At 36.0% G+C, this 24,642-nt stretch overlaps 1 protein-coding gene across 2 annotated transcripts in view; it reads right to left on the minus strand.

The window, feature by feature from the left end:
* The window catches only part of DLC1 (DLC1 Rho GTPase activating protein), a 226,116-nt gene that overhangs the window by 131,284 nt on the left and 70,190 nt on the right, over positions 1–24,642 (minus strand). For both annotated transcript variants that reach the window (XM_014945601.1, XM_014945600.1), the window contains exon 5: positions 492–525. In XM_014945601.1, the coding sequence (XP_014801087.1) occupies positions 492–525 (34 nt within the window). The remainder of the gene's footprint in view (positions 1–491; positions 526–24,642) is intronic.

A 24,642-nucleotide genomic window follows, 5' to 3' on the forward strand; every position in this document is an offset into this window, starting at 1 on the left:
AAGTACTTAGCCAAAATAAAAATTATCATCTCCAGCAGAATACTCCAGATTACTGTCTGTCTTTAGGTACGACTGGTAATTTCAGTTATATTCACACTAAGTCATCACATTCCACTGACTTCAACAAACTCATTGGCATCCTTGTTTTTTAATTGAGACATCAAATAAATCAAAATAGATTTTAACACCAAGTAACAAGTTAGTATCTAGAGGAAGACCGACATGTAATGGGCAGCTGTCATTCAACTGGGTATTTTGTAGGATAGTTTCAAACATCTTTATTAATATCACAGAAAGCTGGACTGCTTCTCAAAAAGAAAAAATACCCTATTCAGGAAACAAACAACCTTTACACAGGCATTTGTCAGGTCTGTAACCCTACACACTTGAAACCCCACAGCTGAAGCTTGTCTTTTGTCACTTACTTAAGTAACACTGTATTCCACAAAACAAATACAAGGAAATGAGAAAACAAGTAAATATTTACTCACCAGCCTTCTCTTTCTCTGAAATAACTGGCATAGCCTGAAAGAAAAAAATAAATGATACCACTATTAAAAAAAAATAAGAATATTAGGAAAACATTATAAAATCTTAAGGTAGATTATATGAGTGTCCTGAAGGTCTGGAAAGAACAGAGTTAAGCACTCTGGAGAGAAACATACAGTTCCCATTTCAGTGGCTTATAATCTACTATGAAACCAATTAACGTCAAAAAAAAACTAGGACTATGAGAGAAGGGAGGAGATGGAGTTAATTAGATATTCCAAAGATTACATTTTGAAATAATCATCCTAGAATACATGCCCACAAAATTCCACTGGGAAATTACTAAATTCTGAAGGAATAAAGACAAAAACCGAGAGGCTGAAGATGAGACTAAAATGGCAAATCTTCCTTCTGCAGTACTCAAATACAGTTCTGCCATTGAATCGATATAGCTACGACTTGGGCTCAAAATATATGTTGTCCTATAAGATACCAATTTCTTACTTTCTATATAGATATAGATATATTTTATATAGATATAATTTAGATTATATATATATATAATTTAGATTATATAGATATAATATAGATGTTTTATATAGATATAATTTTTTATATCTTTTAAAAGAAGGATATAATATAATTTAATTATAATATATATATAATATAGATAATTTAGGTTATATAGATATAATATAGATATTTTATATAGATATAATTTTTTATATATTTTTAAAGAAGGATAGACAAGTCAGATTTGGCATGCAATGTATACAGAACTGTCATGTAAGTTAAGGTATCATTTTTGCATCTTTTTCACTCCAGTCAGCCTACCCTTTGCTCAGCAGATTTTACAGAAAAAAAAAGGGGAGTGAGGGATGGAAATCACAGAACAGTTTCAGACTTTACACAGAGTTCCTCAAGTAGACTTTGAAAAATTCATTTCAGGATTTGATTTGTATTGCTGTATAAAATAGTATTTTTTAGCATTTCCTGAATGATATTTTGTACAAAATTTCAAATAACATATATTGTCTAAGACATGTTCTAAGAAATCCTTTACGGATTGATAATAGCCATAAGAGTCCTTTTGTAATCCTTTCTGTTCTACCTGCACTCTGACTAGTTATATATCTATTGCTTGAGTTTGACATTAAAAAAAATGTCATACCATCAGGCTAATATTAGTCAAAACAACAGGCTGTTGCTTGAAAAGTGTTTCCCCTCACTTTGTACAAACATATTATTTGTTTGGAAGGAACATCCTTTTGTTCCAGTAATGCAATGAAGTTAATCCAATTAACTTCCATAGACTGCAGAAAGTTAACATGCCAAGGAAACAAAATCACAGAATGAATCAAGGTATCAGTTGCAAAGAAATAAAAAGTGTATCATGTACAGATTTTTTAAAAATAATTTTAAGCATAGAAATTTGAAAAACCATATATAATCTTCCTCTCTTTCCCAGACCTAAGTGTTTACGCTGGCTAAGAAAGATAAGAAAAGAAAGAAAACCTTAGATTCACTATTATCATTTGTCCAAGAATAAAATTTTGGAAGAGAAAACTTTGTAAAGAAGAGAAAGTGAGAAACAAGCAAACAAACAGGAAAAGAAAACCAAACAGAAGGAGGAAAAAAAAATGAGGGAACATCAGTGTAAATCAAATGGGACAGATGGACAGAAGAAGGAAAGAGGGAGACTGGTTATTATCACTTTTAATGTTAGTCTTTGCTAACTATAAAAAAAAAACAAAACCCAAAGGAGGCATGATATGTTCCTTTAAGAAAAGCTTAGAAGACAACACTGATCTGACTGGAGATGTGGGAACAAACTGTCAACATTATCATAAGCTGTGTCATAGAAAAGAGACAATGGTTTGGTGGGGACAGCCTTTGTAAGGTCTCAAATGCAAGGCCAAGATGAACAGTGAACAGCTGTGATTCAGTGATATAGGGGGAAGCAGTTACAGGACTCAATGGGGATATGACAGAGTGAAAAGCACAGAAGATAATTTCTCTGGTGGCTTTATGGCAGACTTAAATGGATTTTAATCATATTCTCTATAACTGCAATGTGAATCACTGGTAGTGCCTTTGACCTGAATGAACACTTCTGAATCAGCTCCCTTCATTATTCATAGCAGCATGCAGATTTTGTTTTTAATATCAGATTTTAAATCATTGTTAATCTGTCACTTTATTTGTAAATTTGTCACTTTAAGTTATTTCCCGGAAATATACAATATTTCTAATTCATGATCACTAAAATGTGTTGATTTAGAACCAAACATATTTTTTCAGTAAAGTTGTTAGATGCTAGCCCTAAAGGTTGTTAGAGTTGTTTAGCTGGTTTAGCCCAGATAGAGCTGTAGCTGGACACACAAAGAACCATAATACCTCAGGGCAGATGTGTAAGTCACAAAATTAGTACTTCTGTTAACTAGGATGAAGAAGCACTATAAGTTCCAGACAACGTAGAGTGAGGTTTGGAGATAAAATTGCTTCCTATGTTCCTGTAACAATCTTGCAGCAATTCATTAAGATTGATGCTAGAGAGACCAATGTAGGTAATACAATCTACTGAAAGTAAGAATTCTAAAATCAAGTCAGATAAAGAAACAAATTCAATATGATAGCTCCACAAATCACACAAGGTCTCTTAGAATAATTGGGAGAGGGACTTCATAGAGTGGTGACTACCTGCCACCATCATTTCTCTCTTCCCCTGGTCCTCCATAGTGCATTATTTAAAGACAGACTTTTTTTTTTATTGCTTCACTTTTCTTCCTGATATCAGACTTAGCCCACTTCTTCATGGTGCCATTTCTGGTACTCTTAAACTTAGAAGAATTAATTTTCTCTAATTTGGTCTTATTGATTAACTGCACAAGAAAAACGTACAATATTTTCCAGGAACAAAATATTTTCTCAAATTCATGTGAATCCAATTAAAAAAAAAAGAAAAAAGAAATTATCTCTAGTGAAAGTAAAATCTTTATAACAGAACACAAACTATATTTTTCCAAAGAATATCAATATCTTTCTCATTATAAAGACTGCAACATGAATATTTGACTCAGAACATTATACTATGGCATATTTACAAATTCTGAATCCATTATAACAGTTATGAAAAAATAATGTATAAAACAAGTAGGTTTTACTCATTAATTACAATTTAAAGAAAGAGAACTTGTATATATATATATATCATATTTTTAGTCAAAGGTTTAGATTTGCTTAGTTTACAGAAAAATTGTAAATCTCCCTATTTCATTAAAATATATAGTAAATGTAAAGTCCTTGATTAAAAAAACTTTAATAAAATAAAAAACATCCCCCAATACTACCCTCTTGATCCATAAAGTACAAAGACATCTTGGATGATACTTTCAAATATGTCTGCTTCCTAAATAGGGTGTAATTCTGCTGAATCAGGATGTAAAATGAGCTAAAAATTCTGTCAGAATGCTCTATTGCTGCGTAAAAGCCCAGAAAAAAATTCCTAAATGAAGGTAACATTTCTTAAAAATTTAAGATAAAGTAAACCACGAGCGAATCTTCAACATGATCTTAGCCTACTATTGGTTTAGTTTTTTGTTAATAGAGCTACACATACTGCATACATGTTGCCCAGTGGGAAAACATGATTGTTACTTATGAGAAATGCTCTCATCTCCAGTACAGTTTTGAATTCACTGGAGACCTCCATCCAACGAGTTCCATATGTTCCAAATGAATTGCATTCCCAGGAAGTGATTTAACATTTCTGGCAATGGAGAAATTAAACCGGATTTTCCTGCTTGGCCAGATGGGTTCACTGTAACTTCACATTATTTCTCACTCTCCTCACAGAACTAAAGAACTGGACTAACAATTTCCACATGATTGGGTCACATGTATTATATAAATATATTTAAAAAAAAAAGCAGGGACACGCCCTTTTTGCAACCCCTTCAAAGATTTCAAGTAACACCTCCCCTCAAATTTGGGCTAATCTCTATACTTTTAGTAGTATGTGCTCTTAGTCACAGAAAACAAAACCCCAAAAACCCAAAGGAAATCCCTCTAGACAGGTAACCTAATATGACTTGCCTATCAGATCATTGCTGAAATATACTCAGGATTTTCTTTTAAATTAGAGAATGTTATTTTTAACCTATGAAAATCTTACTTGAAATGTCATATTGAAAATTTTTGTCTGCATTCTTAATATATTGCAACTGATTACCTCTAAAAGTATTATGCATGCAAATATGATTGTAAAGTGTATGTAAAACATTATATTGGACATTTTTCTTTAAAGTTGCAGTTGCTTTGCTCAGACAGAAATCATTGACAGTAACACTGGGTTAAATAACCATTCCTTTGAATTTCATTGGAAGTTAGGTGGATAAGCTGTCATCTAGCAAGAAAGAAAATGGTGGAAAATTCTGATAAATCCAAACTTAATATAAAACTTTTGCACAAAAAGTTCTGTTTGACCAAACTGATATCTACTTTTTTTCTAAGCTTTTAAAAATATTTAACAAGAAAGAGAAGTGAATACATAAAATGTCCCATAATTTCAAATGGCAACCACTCGTTTTGGGCATGTGCGGTTCTTCTCTATGAAAAGAATCGCTCCCCAATCCCCAAATTAGCTTCCTTCCATTACACAATCAAAATTTACATATTTCATTCTTTGAGCTGCGCAAAAAAACATTAGTACTGCAGCTTTCCTAATTGGAAGTGGAAGAGTCAGTAGATGTGGGCAGTGTCTCGGTGCTGAAAGGAGGAGGCACTATCTGCAAAGAAGCCAGAGTCCATTTGGGAGCATCAGTGAGAGGATGCAGAGCTGCAAGACTGTTGTTGGAAAATAGCTAAGGCACATCCAGTCTGACCTGAGCACAGCTTGGGTCTCATCTTAACTCTAGTGCAAAGCTATATATTTTTAATACTGCTTCCAAACCTGCAGACAAACCCATCATAAATAAAATTAAACTCGCTATCTTTTTGTTTCCTTGCACTCGCAAAACATGAACAGCTCTATCACAGAATGGTAGGTGCTGGAATCTCATCCAACCCCCGCCCCACCAAAGCAGTGTCACCTAGAGCAGGCTGGACAGGATAATTCCAGAGAAGGAGACTCCACAACCTCTCTGGGCAGCCTGTTCCAGTGCTCTGGCACCCTCAAAGTAAAGAAGCTTTTCCTCATATTGGGGTGGAATTTCCTGTGTTCCTCATACACAACTGACCCTTCCGCAAAGGGCTACAACAGATGGCAAAGGTTTGTATAAACGAGCAAAGTTACTCTAGAGGAGCATATAACATACAGTTACTGAAATAAGGATCTAGTAACACCTATTTAGCTTTGTAGTATCTGATAAACCAATTGGAATAAGTCTATATTTCAATTTTGCAAACAAGATACACTTTTCTCCCCAGAATAATACTTCTGGGTTGGTTTGGTTTTTTTTTTTTTTTTTTTTTGTTATTGTAGAAATAAAGTGCATTTGGCATTATCTGAATCACATTTTCAATGCTGCCATACAACCATGATGAATATTCTACAAAGCCCTTCCATCATAGAAGGCTGTTAGCTATTCAGCCTTTTAGTAGATTTGTATTTGAATAGACACACTGGGAAATTCCCTTGCTCATGATCTAGTACATCTTCATTTGCAAGCATTTCTGCTATTTTGTCTGTGGAGATAACATCTCTTACTGTCCAGGGTGAAGGAAAAGCTCCAGGACAAACATTGGCATTCTGGGATTTGACTCGAAAGGGAAAATCTGGCCTTCATCATAATTATGAGCAGGTGACTCAATCGCTGAGCACAAGCTGTTATAAACCCCCCATCTTATTTTTGGAAGTGCTTTTATGGTCATCACTTTTTATTCTTGCATTACAAAATCATGTTCTAAATTCTCATCTTAGTGGATACTTCTTTTATGCAATACAGCGTAAGTAAGAATTGTGTTTTTCACTGAAATGGTTTGCTATAAGACCAAATCCATGTTCCCATTCTAAAAAACTGGAAGCTTTATGTCGCATTAGTGGCAGAAAAGAGACCAACCTCCAAAGCTTGCAAACATAAAAATGAATGTTAAATTTAGTATTTAAATTAGATCATTGATTTTTAGGACCAGAAACAAATATGTAGATAGGAGTATACGTCTGTCATCTTCTTTCTACTTCTTTCATAGTCAAACAATAAAAACACTCAAAAATCTAAAACTGTCTAAAGAGCAGTGATCTACTGAGCTTCTGGCAAGAAGGGAAGGAGATAATATCAACACAATATACAATTACTGAGGAAGGACTAATGAACTGAATGACAGAGAACTCTCTATTCCACTAAACAGGAGCAATCTTGTACCTGAAAACTGAGGTCAACAACACTCAAACAAAAAACAAATTTTAAGTGTCATGTAATTTCTCAAACAGTGTCTATTCATCTGGAATCTTTAAATAGACATTATATTTTATTTAGAAGGTATGCTTGAGCTTTCTAAATTTGGATGAGTAGTAGTTAAAATTAACTGGGTTATTTTACAGAAAAAAAAATAATCCACTATCATTCAGATGGTTTGAAATTAGGGAAACACTGCAGTCTATAACCAAAAAATTTCCTCAGTTATATCCTCATTAGAACACAATATTGAATCAATATCTCTATAAGAAAATTTTCATTTTTTCAAACCAAAGCCTTTCATATTAATGAATCAGATTAAGAGAATGAGCATGTAAAACTCTTTTGGAAATGGTAATTAATTTAAAGTAGCACAGTCTTTTGTATTTGCACTGAAATAAAATCATAGCAATAATGTATAAGAAAAACTAAGAATCACTAGTTTATAATTCAGAATCATTTACAAAACATTAGTTATTAAACTTGTAAATTTTTAAAGTAAGTTTTCAATTAACCACAATTTTTACAATTTTGATATTTTCTTTTTCACTGGACAAGGAAAGAGGAAAAGCAAAACCATCAACTTTTAGCACTGAGCAGCTTTAGAAGGGGAATTTAGCAAGGTCTTTCTTCTTTGTGGTCTTTCATTATACTAAAGATTGCAATTACTAGAAGTAGAGCAGAAGGCAATTAAAATCTACCCAAACAGTAAAGCTGCATCAATTAACTCAATTTTAAAAAGGAATTAATGTCACATTCAGAGGTCTCTGACTAAATTTATGAGAACGCTATGGATTTAGTTCTAGTGGAAGTACAAAGCTGTATGCTTGCCTGCGTATGTTCTCCTCCGGTCAGTTGTATGCCTCTCCCCAACTACTTTGTTTTCTGACTAGATATTTCTGTTTGCTCGAGCCTCTTTATGCCACTGAGGTCATGCACAGAGACCCCTTCTAGTTAGCACTGGAGGGTTGGCAGCTCTCCTTCCACAAGGCACTTGCCAAGAGCCTGCACTTGGGGTGGTCTGGTAACTTCATGTGTCTTCGTCATTCAGCTGGCAGAGTGTGACTCTTGCTGGATTGGAAGTGCAAAACAAAGATGCAGGATAACTGTCCTGTGCTCTGTTGGGTGTTATTATAGATTTTCCATAGATCAGGGTAAGCTCCCAGAGCTCTATCAGGACCACATACAGCTGGTTTATGTGACAGATAAGACAACAGCCTGTCCACGACTTGTCCAGACCACTAAGTAGAATTTGGCCATAACATAGAATTAATTAATTCCTTTCTCTTCAGGGATGCTAAAGTCTTCAGAGCAGTTACATGCAAGTTCCTAAGTACCCTAAGAGTTACATCACATATTTCCTGAAACATACCTATGATTTTTTTTTTTTAAATTAGCAGCTTATTTGCATATCAGGGCTTAACTTTGAATAATAATTTTTAAAAAAGTGTGAAATAAACTTGGATTTGATGCTTCCCAGGAGTTGTCCAGATAAGGAACTGTGTTTCCACTTGAACTGCTCTTTAATTATTGTGGTGGACATAGAGTACTTGGATGAGAGGTCAGCTAAATTTTAGTTTAATGTTAAGGAACATTTATACAGCTTGGTAATAACAAAATCTGTGCTTCCTCCAGTTTCACCAAACATATGTATCTCTTCCCTAAAGAAAACTTAGCTTTAATGTTAACACCAAAGCTGAGATGTGACACACTACCTCTAGAACTGGAGCAGCCCCAAGAGTGCTCATGCTTTTCATCAATCACCAGAGGTTCTATTAGGGTTCATTTACACATAGAGAGCTTTTTCCCAAGCTCAGAAGTAATTTGTTTAGCTAATGTTTATCTTATAAAACCTTTTACAATAACAAACACATCAATAAACCCTGAAACATTGGCAAAGCTGAACGACTTGGGAACCAGAGGGCACACAGCTCTATAAGGCAGCAGTAAAAGATAATTAAAGTCTCATGTTTCCCATTTGTTTCAACATCATGTAATGTCTACAAATGTGATTTTTGCCTTAAAGTCCTTAAATGTGGAGAACGCTTCTACATGGCTGACAGGAATCCCCGGTGATTTCAGTCTTTTCTCATCTCTTTATATATAAAACCTACAACCTTAGAATAAGTCCATGTATATTCATGTAAATAAAAAATTCTTTCAGTCATGTGATGATAGAAACTAAAATTTGTTCCACAGTGACTAAATTACTAAATACCTTTGAGCACTTACTTGCAGAGTAAAAAGGGAAATTAAAAACCACAGAATCATACCATTCCTATCTTTTGGTAGCCACCTCAAAGAAAACAAAGGAGTAGTTTTTTGCCCTTCATCCCAAGAAAACCAAGTATCTCTTACTAATTATGAAGGTCACAGACAAGAAAATCAGGAAGCTCTTCTCAATGCTGCAAGTGCCAGTCCATCATAATGCAGAGGCTGCATGTTCATGAGCTAACTGAGAAAAGGTTGGCAATACAAATCATCAAATATGTAAATGAGCAACCTGATTCTAATGATCTTTCTGGTGAGTCAGCCCAAATCCAATGGTTGATTGCTATCTATGTTTTTGAATTCCACCAATGTTAGTCTCCTGGATTTGGATCTCACAGAGGTTAGCAGCAACTCCAATAAAATCATATTGGAGTTTCTTGAATGTTATCTATGAAAAGGGTTGCTATTTATGCTTGTTGAGGACTATCTCACTGTGTTCAGCTTTATGTTCTGAAAAAGAAAATCAGGTGTAGTGCATTGCAGCAACTTATTGACGCCTACTAGGAGGGCAACAACTATTGACAGCTACTCACACTCTCATCCTGTGTCACTTTGCTCTCTTGAATCTCTACAGGTAACCCCAGCTGGTTACTCTTCCCCTTATCAGCAGCAGGCTGCTGCAACTGTTTAGAATCCTTTCTCTCTCAAAATAAAAAAGCAAACCTCAATAAACTAATTTTTAAAACGTGTTACATATGTTATGGCACAAATCTTTTTGTTCACAGTCTCACATGAATTCAGTCACTGTGATATTACATCTGTTGGTCCAGGTGGGAAAGGATCAAAAGCAGATCCCCAGGTGGCTCTTGAGCTTTATCCAGGCATAGAAGAATAAATTACTACAAAAGATACATCTATGATCATGAAAACTTTACTTTCTGCAGAATATCATAAAAGAACATTGAAGAGTCAGATAATAGCAATACTGATAACGAGATGATGGAGAGAGGAGGGAGGTAGCATGCCAGTTAGAATCAGTGACAGGCTTGGGAGAGTCAGTGGGATGTTATTGTTGAAAAAAGTGCATCTGATTTGGAAGGTAGCAGGACTGATCACGGGACAGTAAGTACCAAATTTCAGTAAGTTAACACTAAGTTAGCTAGATGTGATAACTACCATGTTTCTTCTTGGTTTACTAAAATATAAAGCAAAATAGATTAACATAAACCACCCTATTTGCTTTCACAAGGAGAAAACAAATGGCAAGGAGTAGAGGCACACACCAAGAGAGTAGCTTTGTCTTGGGTAGGAGGAGTAGGTAAAAAGAAGAGGAATAAACACTAACATACCATCTGGATCTGGTTTGCTTATTTGACTGTATTCTTGGAATCTCAGTTTGTTTATTCTCCAACATATACAGGTAGGGATTACGACCTTAAAAACCACCAAACACCAGTACCGTGACCTTACTAAATGAATATTTCTCCTGGTCATCCAAGAGAAAGAGACAAAACAAAATGAGTTCTTTCGAATGTTCCCTGCATATGTACCGTGCTAACCTTCAAACACTTGTCAAAGTTGTGGGTGCCATATAGGGGCAGTAAAACAAAAAGATGTCTTTGGGGTGGAAAAGTAAGAAAGCCTGCTTTTCAGTTCATTGAAGAACTTCTGTTTCTTTCAAGATAATTGATTTTAAAAGAAAAAGTAGGAAAGATGAAAAGATACTTATATAAAAACGCTCCTTTTTTTTCCCCCCAAAGACAGAGGAAAGAAGTGTAAAATGTGTAACAAGAAAAAAATGAGAAGTTTCTTTATCACTGGGAAAAGAAACAGGAGCTTTATCTCCTAAAAGGGCCCAGGGAAATGATGCAAAGTAGGTTTATAAATCCAAATATAACAGTGAAAGTTCTAAAAAAATACCCCGAGCCCTTGAAAAACCTCTCTGGGAAACAAAACGTTCATCTGCACAGCTGCTTTATGCTAAAATACTTGTAACCAAACCCCCCATTTTTGTTTGAGAAAAAAAACCCTACTGTAACCATTTCTTCTTTAATATCTTAACTCTGGCTAAACTGAGTATCAGACTTCCTTTGTTCATATAACCAAAAGCTTGGTTCCTCTGGTCCATTTGATAAACCCAGAAAAGGACATATTTCATCTGCCAGAGTTTCCTCAGCTGGAAGCATTACCAGTAAGAACATCACTCCAGATCTGTGATATGACCAATTCCTATTACATTTCTTTTGTTTAACTCAGCAATGCCTGTGCTAACATTTCATAGTACATACCTGCATGGACAGACATTGGTGCAGACAACACACATGCTATACATCTTCCATCTCTTGTGCAGCAATTCCATTTTATTTCCCAGATTTACTATCTGTCAAGCAAGGACCTTTGATACCATAAAAATCCAGAAGCCAATAGAAGTACTCATACATCTGGAAAGCTTCTCTTATGCTGCTGATGTAATTTAAAAGCCTGGGAGGAAGGAGGGGTGTTTTGCAATTGTCTGCAGGTGACTCTTGTTTCCATTCACCACCTTAAGACTCAGCCATAAACGCTGCAGGTGAAAGTTAAGATGAGCTTACTGCATGTTTAAGATGACAGGCTAGTTACTGCTTTTCTTAAAGCAAGACCACTGGGGATAGTTGTGGTCTGGTATTAGAACAAGAATACTAGTTGGACAATCTTTGTGCCAATTATAAATATTACATTTTTCTCATCTTTAAGATATAAATAATAATGCTTTACCATCAAATGGGATGTTTGGGGGCTTTCAAGTGCCTAGAAAAAAAATTCTGCAAAGTATTCTGATTGTTCTGTGGTAGACTTTTCTAAGCATTGTATCTAACAGGGTAGTATATAGCAAGATTAACACAAAATAAGTCAATTAATCTTACCTTTTAAACATATACACACTTTTTTCTTACAATTGCTGATTTATTTTTTTTTTGTAAATCTTCTGGCATGCTATGCATTTCTGTCACTTGCATTCTGATATCAAAATATTTTCCAGTAAGAAGTTCCATATGACAGTCCATTTGTTTCTAAGATTTTGATTGTTAGAATCAGTGGGTGTTTTAGGAGACACAACTCCTTCCATAATAAAAATGACACTGTAATTTTTATCTTAATAAACAGGTATAATAATTTTCTATTCAAACAATGGCTAACCATAGCTGGTGAAGAATATGCTCTGAAAACCTTTGTTTTATAAACTCCTTTTATAGAGCACTTAAAGGTTGAAGTTATTCAATATTGCCATTTATTTATCTAACATACGTTCTATTATTATTTTCTGTAGATGATATATTTCTAATTCATGGAAAAAAGAAATTTACTGATACAGAACACAATTCTGCTAAAGGCAGTAGAAACTTTTCCAATTACTCCAGTAAGTGAAGCCTCAAGTGGATGCTGCTTGACTAATAATCTCCCTGTCTATGCTGTGTCCCTTTCCTCGTTAAAGACACCATTGTCTGTATGCCTATATAGATATGCTTAAAAGATAATAAAATCTACTATTAAAATGCAGGTTTTATATCAAAACTTTTTACTAACTGGTGTATTTCCTATGAAGACAGACGTTTTAAGATCACTCCTTTTCTAGAAGTTCTAAAATTGGTCCTCTTTCAGGATCACTTTATTTATTTATTTTGTTCTGTATTTTATTTTTGGTTTCTGCAGGCACTAAGCAAAGAAGCAGCTTATTGACGTCTGTGTTCCCACGCTATTCCCATGAAAATCTCACTTGGGCTTGCAGACAGATGCACTGCACATCCTGAGAGTACTAAGTGGGTCCAATTCTGTGAAGTGCTGGACATTTTCTGTATTTCCCCAGAATCATGCCCTAATAGTACAGTTTCTTTCTGAATTATTCCAACTTTCCCAAACTTTGTGTGGCATATTACAAAAGCGTAGTTCACAGTTTCTAAGCTTTCAAAACTTTCCAGAGGGAAACAGGACACAAGAGTCCAAGAACACTCTTGGCTTTTATACCAATACAAGTCCCCTGAGAAGTGTTTGAATTATTTCGTATTTTTGTTAAGAAGGACTATTACAAATATGAAATATTTTCTGCAAAAACACTTTTGACTGAATCTTATGTTCACACTCAACCCTCCTAGAACCAATATTTCACAAGAATTTAAAAATATTCCTGACCAATAATGATAGTGCAAAGAACTCTAGAAAGCCACAAATCTCATTTCACCACATGAAAAGAGTAGGTGTTTTTTTGAAAGTAGATAGTCTGCAGACTGGCAGAGTAGATTTCTGACAAAATAGCTGCATTTAATATGAAAAAGATTTTGTAAAAAAAATTATATGGGTAGGATAAATATAAAAGTTTAAATTCACCCACGTTAGTCCCTGGTTTTGTATGCAAATTTAAATCACAGTATTGCCACAGGAAGGGTACATGCCTTTTTATAAAAAAGGATTTCTTTCTTGTGTCTTGGCAGCAAATAAGCATAAATATGGCTTGGTGAAAATAAAACACCCAACCAACAAACAAAACAACAGCACTGTACCAATCCTTCTACCAGTGCCTGTTTTTCATTGGAAAGAATAGAAGAATGAAGTACCCTTGGCCACCCATGTACTTTAGACCTTCCAAGCTCAATGTTTGCATGCTGAACTCGATGAGAAAGGAACAGTCTGTGTATGAGGGAAGTTGCAAAAATTTGCTATGTCTCTCAAGACAGAAGTATAGAATGAAATTTCTATTTTACATTTGCCTGTGGTTTGATTTAAGAATAAATGTGGTGATAGCAGTAGAGGGTACTCCTCAGCTTGCAGCTGCTGAAAGAAAAAAACCTGTAGTAGTCAGTACCAAAGAGAGTAAGAGAAAAAAATTAGCCAACCTGCCGACAAATTACTTCAATTCTTTTCAGTCTGCTATCTTTATGCTCATTTCTCCATTATCCACTTCTAGTCTAGTCAAAACCTAGACCATTCTGAGTCAGTCATCATAGGCAAATCCTACTCCCTGGCATCTGGCCTCAGCACGACTCAGAAACAGAGGAACAGCCAGAGGTGAGGATCCAGTGGGCTAGGGACTATTTAGAGAAGCTGGATGTATTCCAACCCGTGAGGCTTAACGAAGTCTACCCAAGCACGCTGAAAGAGATGGCTGATGTGATTGCAGGGCCAATTAACATCTGTGAAAAATCATGACAACTGTGGGGTGTCCCTGATGGCTGGAGAAAGATTTACATCCATCTTCATAAAAGGCAAAGAGGCAACGATCTCAGTCCATCCAGGTAAAGATCACGGAGTACGCTTTGGAATCCATTTCCAAAACCATGAGTGACAGAAAGGCAATCAGGAACAATCAGCATCAATTTACCAAGAGCAAATCATCCTTGACCAACCTGATTTGCCTTCCAAGATGTAATCACTGGCTATGTGGACAAGGAAAGAGCAGTGAATATAATATACCTTAACTTTAGTAAGACTTTATATATTGTCTCCCAAACAGTCTCATTTGGAAGCTGAGAAAGTATGAGTTGGAAGAGCAGACAGAGAGATGGGTTGATAACTGGCGGGCCTGGCATTCAAAACTCTCAAAACATTAAAACTGACATTTTCAGCCAGGATATGTAGTTCAAAACCAGCTTATCTCTAGGATTTTTTAGAAAGAGGACAGAAATTTGTTCTGAGTTCCTAATGGCGTCTGGATGAAACTTTAGATGTAGGACAAGATAATGCCAAATGTTCCTGAACACAGAAGAGCAGCTCCAAACTCAGTCTGAGGAAAAGATGAAATTCTGCAAAAACTAGAATCAGTGAGATTTCAGGGAGTCCCCAGAATAACAAAAGATTGGGATGCTGACACACAGAGAACTTGTGGAAGCTGAAATAGCTCCTTTTATGTGTACTGAGCTTGGTTTATAGAAGTACAAAGTGTAAGAACTTGTGAAGGCAGCAAAGAAAGGCATAAATTCAAACTTGAAATCCAAGCAGGAAAAGGATGTTGGCTTAAAGCATACCCTTACAGACGCTGCAGATATATGACAGATTGTCTTGAAGTACTTTCCATGGACATCAAGGAAACAAATAATGGCAGCAGAAAGAGATGGTGTTGCCATAAGTAGTAATAAGAAATATTCATGAGTTTCCAAGCAGTCTGAGCAAACTCAATCGATGTTTGTGAGAATGGGACAGCATTCACAAGTGCACACAGCTGCAAAGCTATGTTTGAACAGGACTAAATGGTCCAGACTTTCAGCTTAATGAGTATCACACAAAATACCATGTATTTCAGCACTTGCTCTCCTGCTTGTTATATGTCTTATAAAGCCTGAATATTCCTAATTGACTCACAGTAACCCTGTGGAGTCCTGAAATACTGGCACCAGCAGCATCCATTTATCTGGGTCTAGAGAAACCCAAAACTTGTTTGTGTATGCATAGGAACAAGGCTGGCACACGAACAAGTACACTGCAGCAATTTTCCTGATATATTTTTTTTTGTCTATGCTGAAAATTCCACAAATAAGTTATTAGGAAGGTGAGGCTAAGAAAAATATGTAGCAAGAGATTGCTTTAGTACTTCATTATGATAGAGTGCACTTGCAGATAGCCTCTATCCTCAAGAACTCTGGTGTCTTATATGAAGCTATATAAAAGATGCTGCAGCTACAGGTTTCTGGCTGCCATTGAAAACCACAGATAACAGTTAAATTATGTTGATACCATCACTAATTAAAAAGTACTGAAAATTACTACCCACTCCTATTCCTATTTCATTTGCAAGTTCTTTAACATACTTAAGTATTCTAGGAGTTAAAGAATTCCAATAACAAAATTATCTTTTCTCCTAAGTTTTCTTTTTTTGGTTTTGTCCTTGTTTTTTTTTTATAAAACAGCTCAAAATTTCCATCTGAGTATTTTCAGCTTTTATGAGCCTGGATCCAACATCACAGAAATTGCATGAAACAAAATAGAACAGAGCAGCCAGCCTGATCTCTGTGTCTTATAGGCAATTATCTATCATTCAGTTAAAATAAGTAATCTTCAGGAGACCAAAATGTTCTGGAGAGATTCAGGCTGTAGGTTGTAAGTATTCGGCAGTAAATTTATTTAGTAAATTAACTTATACAACCCAGGTAGGGAAAAAAAAAGACATATTTTGCTTAGGACATTATGATGAGGGGAAAAAAAACCCAACAGTATTTCTACTAGTTGTGCCTTGGAAGTTGTGCTCTTGAATATTGGTTTAGTACAGAGACCATATGCTAAAAAGGAGAGAAGAAAATATCCATAACATCAATGGTCCTCTCTGCTCTGTATCCTATCTCTATTTGTCATTAATATTTCAGAGAAAAATAAAGCTGGTCCTTGTCTCGTGAATACCCAAGACCAGCCACAGATAATTATCCTGTTCTGATGCTTAGAGGTGGTGAAATCAAGTGTGAGGTTTTATTTTCGTTCTTATTTTGCTGAAAAACTAAAGCAAGAAAGTTGCAGGCACAACGATTCAGGACAAATCTTGATCTTCCCATAATCTAGGAAAGATCTAGGGTTGTGCAGGGGAACTACTGGAAAAAAGAGAGACCCCTGCAACCATGTCACACCTTTCCAAAGAGAAGCAGGAAGGATGGATCCAACCTTGTTACGTAGACTGATTAAGCTGATTTGTTTTAAAGACTTAAAATTGTTCCAATCTGTGACCTTTTCTAATAAGCTGTATCAACAGTTAACTACCCTTTTGCTATGAAAGTGAATCTTATTGCAAAGTTGAACTTCAGTTGCATTCTGTCGTAAATGAATCTTCTTACGCCTTTGCTGGCAAGACTTAAAAGCCATCCACTCTCAGATATCTTTCCCACATTCCTACGTACAGTTATCAAACCACTCATTATCCTTTGGACTGATTCCTCAGTGCTTACCAGGAACTGAAGACATGATATGCTATAAAAGTATTCACTTCTCTTGAAGTGACAAAATTAACCCCAATTCCATGTGTGAGTCCTTATTTAATTTGAGTTACCTGTGGATAGATGAACTTTTCCAGGAGTAATCACTGAGCATGATCCCTTGTAAAACCCTGAACACTGCTACAGTTCTAGCACAGGAATTTTGTAATTAAAAGAAATAGATGAGAAGCCTTCCTTGACTTCGGCAAGCACTGAACTGTGTCCTAGATCACTAAAGGCTGTCTTTTTCCCTGATCTTTTCTGTCTTCAAATGCTAAGGTAACTGATGTTGCTTTGGCCAATTTGGCCTCACCTTCAGTAGATGCTTTGTTCGCCCAGTCACTTTTACAAACTGCTACTGAAATAGAATTTGAGAGAGTTGGTACCTGGGAACCAACCGAATGTACACCTTTAAATAAGAGCCATGTCATGCCCATGTCATGTTGTATCTCTTGGGGGAAGGAAGTGGAACTCTTGAGCTGCCTTGTGCCCAGAGAGCTGTCTGTCACCTAGTTCACAAATCCAATAGTAAGACAAACTCTGCGTCCTGTTGCCAGCTATAGAAAGCAGTCAGAAAACAATTATCCTCCACTCCTCCCCAAGTAATAAGAGTAGATCAGAAGGGTATAAGCATTTTGGTGTATGCTTTAGTGTTTAGTTAGAGGAGCCACCTAAAAAAAGAAATATTGAATGTCTGTTTAAAATGTCATCCAACATGATACAGCCTACGATAACCAAAGTATTTGTTATTCAACTCAGTACTGTAATGCTTGAAAATAATTTTCTCAAAGTAACTTAAGAATTTATTGCTTGTAATTGTTTAATGTGTTATACAGGTTTCGTGATGGACAACTTACTACCTATACATGAAGTTACCAAAATCTTCAAAAATTAATTTATTCTGAAATAAAATAGTCAGTAGAGCAGGAATACTAGAAAGAAATGTCCTATTAGGCTCTCCCATTTGGATGAATTCATCCTTTAGGTGAAGAACACAGCTCCTTAACACCATGGGATCAGTACAATTTTAATGAACACCTGATTGGGCTAAGACTTTGAAGAGTCCCAGGTGGAACTGGTAGAATTTTCCTCATGTACTGCCTTTTAATGGAAGGACAATTGCACTGTTTGGGAAAATAACTTGCTCAGCTGAGTAAGAGTCAGTTCCAGAGTCTCCAGAATCCGACAGGTCTGTTTGATGCAGCGGTGGAAACACAAATGCTCGGTAAAGACCAGAGCTCCCACTGCTGAACTTCACAGCTGATCTGCCCTGATGCCTGCAACAACGAGAACTTCCTACACACACATACACAGCCCATGAGACAAAAACATAGTAACAAGATAATTATCAGTTTGAGAAGCCCAGCTACTAGAACTCCAGTGAAAACAATGAGGAGAGATTGAATAGCCCATACTGCTTCTGTGGGAACTTCAGATGACCACACAGGACTCAATGGGAATTAGGAAAGAATTTCCCATGCGTTTTATGGAACAAGTTGCATACTCCGTGTGGATCCACACAGGATGGTGATTTACTGGTTGGAAGAACTGAGTCCATTTCTCATTTTGGAAGGTGATATTCATAGTGGTTTTTCGGGTAGCATTGGCTAATAATACCGTCAGACCACAACACAGTGGGGAATGCAAAGACATGCCAGGTTTCTTCCAGTAAATCTTAAAGATTATCTGCTAGTGGATGACAATGATGTGTGGTTTTGAAGAAGATAAAAGTATAATTTATTCACACAGATTAATGATAAAAAAAACACTCTTTAATAAGTAGGAGAGAGAGAATATTTAAAAAGAAAAATCAACCTTAACAAAAATACGTGCAGTGCTTTTTTTTTTTAATTCCTCAGTCCATTTTATATCAATAGTCTTGTATTTAAACTTCCTACATAATTCTTCATTTACACTTCCCATCATAGTTATGTATTTCTAGAATGATACTTTTACTATGCAACTTCCATATTTCAAAATGCAAATTACTTATTGTATTGGCTGTCTGAAATTGTTTCCATCTTCATCTTAATTTGTATAGTCAAGACCCACCAATTTTGGATGGAAATTGTTAGTCATCATCTTCATATTTTACCTAACACAGTCCAAATCAAGTACTTTCATTGCTATTCTTTTGTTCCCTGCTTTTGATCTTTACTCTGGAGATTTTGACCCTGCTGATTTGTTTCTTTCTCCCGGTATGCCTTCTTTCCTGGGTACAAATGGCTTTGTCCCCTGGCTTATTCATGTCTCTATCTATTGGTACAGAATGAATTTTCAATCCCAGTTTACCAAGTATGGTCAATCATTGATTTCTCTCAACTATTATTTCCCCAAAGACTTATAAGCATCCCTTCCCATATCAAATGCTGTCCCTACCCCATTGTTATTTGAAATGAAGATAATGAGAAAATGTTTTAGAAAATATGTTACTCACTAATATTCTGTAATTTTTTTTTTGTCTGCCTCCTACAGTGAACTGTCTTACCTTTGTCTTCACACTGAAAACTTCTAGAAGTAGGACTGTTACTGAAATTAAAAAGCATACTGACAACAATTTAGGAAATGAGAATAATACTGCTATTGGTAGCCTACTAGTATTTTTGCTCTCATTCTCATCAAGATCAGACATGCTTACACTTCGCAAACCTATTTTTAGGTGGTGACAACATTATTTGCATTACTGAAGCACTCAAAAGCCACAGACTTGGACCACAACCTCATTGTGCAAGATCCTGTACAAACAGGGCAGAAGAATTACCCATACACCAGAAGGAATGTAACCAGTATAAAGCAAGAATCCTCATGCAGACTGATGTGGGAGTACAAGGAAAAGGATCATTTGTGTCATATAAATAATGTTTTAAATAGTCTGGGAACACTGGGATCTTGACTGACATCAACTTTTTTCAGATACCCCAGCAAAAGAGTTCACTACAGAAAGCACTAGGAACAGCAATGAGATAGCTTTGCTGATGTGTGTGGAGAGGATCCTTATGAGGAAAAATGTGAAGGAATCTAGTCTCCCATATTCCAGGTTTACCTACAATTGTAAATGTTACCTTATATATGTTTTTCTGAAGCATCTGGGATCTCATAATCTGAAATGTGTACAGAATCTAGAATATTTTTTGGTCTAGAATAGTTTTTCTTTTAAAAGTACAGCAGTGTTTACAGACTCTTTCCAAAGGTATGTTTATTTCTTTTTTTTTTAAATATTGCTAAAAGCCATAGCAAGGACCAGATTATTTTCTTCATGGACTGTTTTGCCTTTTCATTTGTAGCGAAACATGAACTGTCATTATCCTTTCGTTTTCCCTCATTTCCAGTTTCCTCTTAAAGAGGATCATCCAGTTCTGAAGATTCCCAAAAACTCAGTCCCTGCAGCACGCAGCTGCTCCAGAGGCCAGTATGCCCTTACGCCTCCTCTCTCTTTTGCCTCTTTCATATATAAAAGGATTATGAAAAGCACTGACAATTCTGTAACTGTTGAAGACAGTGGAAGAATTTTCAAAACATTTTTATGTACTTTATTTACTGGATGAATTATTCTCAAATCCGTCTTCAGCTTATAGTAATAAGATATTTTCTAGAGTTCTATCATACCCATTAAGATGACTTTCGTCAAAACTCGTGGGCTGCCCAAATGTGTGATAGATCTCATAAAAATACACATTACAGATTTTATTATGCCATGAATGGCATAATTCTTAAGTTAGTTACAATTCCTTAGTAGCTACTACTCTGTACGAGTCACGGATCACAAGACTGAAGGATGGTTTTGCAAGATTAGGGTCTGAAATGCCATTAATTTCCCTACAGCAGTCTTTCCCACTACTACTTTACAGCAGTCTAGCATACTTATTGCAACGTGGTCATTAAAGGTAATACCAATAGTCAGAGGAGACTTAACAGGAAAAAGGCATTTCTTGACAATGTTATCACTGTGACTTAACAAAGCATGATTTAAAACTTAAACTGTGTAAATACGTGCTTACAGTAATATCAATTAAGGCCAAAACACAGTACTGAAAGTGTAAAAAGTATGCTAGCTGGAAGGGATCTTCTGCCTGTACTGTGATGAACTCCACCTACACCATTTGCAAGAGATTAAGGAAGTTTAGAATGAGAAAACACATGCGTTACAGAAGTACGTAGTCCACAAGAGCACATTGACAGGCAGACACCCATGAAATGCTGCCTTGGAATTTGTGTGTCCCAGCTTTCACTCCGTCCAGTAGCCTGGACAGAGGCAGCGGGAGATCTGATCCAGCTCACGTTCTGCAGGGCCCTGCAGCAGAACCGCTGATGACCCCAAGTGATTAAGGGTCAACAAACTCCAGCCTGAAGCAACCATTCTATGAACTTTGGCACATTCTGAGTCGGCTCCTGCTGGTTTGTTGCCTTTGGCCCTTATCTTGCAGTTTAGCAAGGATTGTGAAATTCTGAATAAAGTTACAAGACAGATTGGGTCTGTTTCAGCGACTCAAGGTCTCACTCTTCAAATGTTCTCAGTCTTCAAAATTCCTTTGGCAAATAATCTCATCTATCAGCTAAATATTTTCCTATAGGTGTGTCAAAGGACACATACAAAAAAAGGGAAAAAAGAAAATATTTCTGTAAATATCATGTGGGGCAGCGAATTGTCAGAGATTCTCTATGGTAGCACTTTGGAAAAACTACCTGCATTCCATGTGTGCACAAACTTCAGCCAATAATTGAGAAAACACTGCTTTGAATCTAGCACTGTGTGTTGTTTACAGATGGATAAAGGGAACAACTACTTCAGAAAAGTGTAAATAGCTTTGGAACAAGAAAAGAAAAAGAGAAGAAGAGGAGCCACCTCTTCTTGAATGTGACCCACATTCAAAAGTACTTATAAGTCTAATGTCATTGACTACCAAATGTCCAAGTTACCCAGAAGAGAGGACTTTTAACATAAAGTCAATTAGGTTTCTGAAATTTTGCTGTGAATTTTGCTTTCAAGGTGGAACTTAATCTTTTTGCAGAAATTATAAGTTCTTCCTCCTTAAAAGTATGAGGAAGAGAACATATAATTTCTTGGGCTCCTCTTTTCTTGGCTTTTTTTTTTTGTCATTGACATGGCCTCAGTGCTGTAACGGAACACTTAATGAATTGAAGATTTTCAATGATAGGTAATCATACATAGATATGTAAATAAAAAAAGGGTGCAGAAGTCATAAAATAATAAGCTTGTCTGTATTTTTTGCAAGGAGACAGCTCCAAATGAGAAAAGTTCTCTACATTCAAATATTTAATATAAGACCTGTGCTATCTTTCAGCATACTTTGAGATGTAAGCCTATTAGATCCAGCTAAATAGTCCTAGTGCTTCTCCCCTGATCTTTATCTGCAAGAAGGTAGTTCCTACTTGTAGTGTGTATTTTAACATCCATTCTCCCTTCCCTTTCTCCCTACCCTTCTTCTGAGCAATCAGGACCAGGTAATAAAATAATCATAGGAAGTATTTCATTCTTCTGCCTCTCTGCTTCCTCAGCTGGGATAGTTCCTGGAGAGTTTCTCATTTTGGAAGAGCACTCAGATTGAGGTTTTCAGTGTCTACAGTCAGGTTACTGAATACATAGGCAAGACATTACCAAGACATTTTCAAAAGCAATTCAGAAGAATAAAACTTAGTGAAAACTGTTCAGCTACAGAGGTAACACAAATAGATACAGCAACAGGGTTTTCCTTCCTGGAAATCATCTTAGTCCTGGAGGTCATGTGAAATGCAAATCACAATATTCAGTGGTGGGTCATTCCCTTGTATTTGTTCAGTTCAGCAGCTGTCTACTTATGCCTTCAAACATTTAAATGTTTTCTAAAAAAATCTGTCCTAGTAATTTTCAGAAATTATTAATTAGTGTCTCAATTGAGAAAAAAAAAATGGGACACTTACATGTCCTCCTGAAGTGCAGGATGGCTTCTATGTACCCAGAATATCTAAATTTTTAAAAATAAATTTTAAATCTCTATCTTTTCTCAACTTAGAGTCTATGTGCTCTGATTTTCCTTTCTTAGAATTTCTGTATTTCCAGGAGATTATCCACAGGATGTTCTAAAAAAACGTGAGAAACTCGTTAAAGATTTTTTTACTCTCTTAATACAGAAGTCTCAAAACACTCTGAAATCCCTAAGCATGTTGAAACATCTCTCAGTGATGGCAACAGAAAAACTGGATCTTTCTTGAACTGCTTTTCTATTGGCAAAGCAGCAAAAGAAGAATGAGAAAAATTGCATGTGACTGTGTAGCAAAGCTCCACAATGAGCCAACATAGTTCAGCTTTAACGGTTTGGAAGCTGGATGTAAAATTGGCTGTATTACTCTCTGGCACGTTTTTGCTGTCTGTCTTGTGCCTATTACCCCACTAATTCTCCAATGAGATACTGAATTGCTGAACTTTTTGTTCATTCAACATATCAACCATGTGAGTTTATTGTGAAAATAAACTCATTGCTCCTGTTCAGCTGAAAGGTCTATACTTAATTTAACTTTTTCTAGATAAACCTGCCAATTGCAGCAGATGTTTAATTGTATATATTGTTATCTTAAAGTTCATTCAGACTTTCAAATAGACGTGTCTTGGCCAATCACTTAAGGTGCTTTGAAGCTCATCATATTTTAAGGAAATTTGATCTCACATTGATCTAATATCATATTTATTTGTCAATAATCTTAAGGTGTGTTGAACACTCCTAAGGCTATGCTACTGAAATATAAAATATGCTGGACTGAGTGTTACAGCTCTGTAAAACAGTGGTAGCATCCTGCAGAATCATGGACCATTGGGAGATTAATTCTGTCATCTACTCCTCTCCCTTCTCTGAAATGAAAACCTACTTTGCTTTCACATTGCAGTGGTCATTCTCAACGGCCTGTAATTCCTCACCCGCTGCCTCTTGTGTGAGGTTTTTGTTCACCTGACAAACTGCTATAGAAGAATAAACTTTCCCATTCCAGTTCCATTTACATACAGACAATGTTGTCTTCTCAGAGTGGGAACGCAAAACTTCAGAATTACTTCAGAATAAACCCAGACAAACAAAAAACTTAGCTGATTTCTGTGTTAGAACACAGAAAGCTTCAAAGTAGGGTAGTTAATCTGAGGAAAATAAAAAATGGCAACACATTGGAATGTAAAGTTTCTATTTATAGAAAGCCCAACAAACTTGACCATGCCATTCAGTTAACAATTTACAACACCTTCATTGTATAGTGCGGTGCAGAAAGTGGAGGGCTGTTTCATTTCTGTATTTCCAGACGCGTGTCATTTCCAACCCCATATTTAATAGTGTGTAACTGCCTGAAGGGGAGAGATCAGAATGTGTGGCATGTCTCACTGAGAGGAATTTTGTGCATTAAAAAACCCCAAACCAAACTCTTTCAACTATTAAATAGAGAGCTAACCAGATCCTTTGCTCCCACCCTGGCTTTGAAGACCAAAAAAAAAGGACAAAAAAAAAAAAGAGGAAAGAAAAAGAAAAAAAAAAAAGTGAGACATAGCAGAGAGCAAGAGACAGAAAGGGCAAGAGACAGGGAGAAACAGAGCACAGGAGCAAGAGAATTCCTTATGAGAAGGGCAATATGTAAAGGACAAGAAG

Source organism: Calidris pugnax, unplaced genomic scaffold (genome assembly GCF_001431845.1).
Source record: "Calidris pugnax isolate Ruff unplaced genomic scaffold, ASM143184v1 scaffold58, whole genome shotgun sequence".
Taxonomy (NCBI): Eukaryota; Metazoa; Chordata; class Aves; order Charadriiformes; family Scolopacidae; genus Calidris; species Calidris pugnax.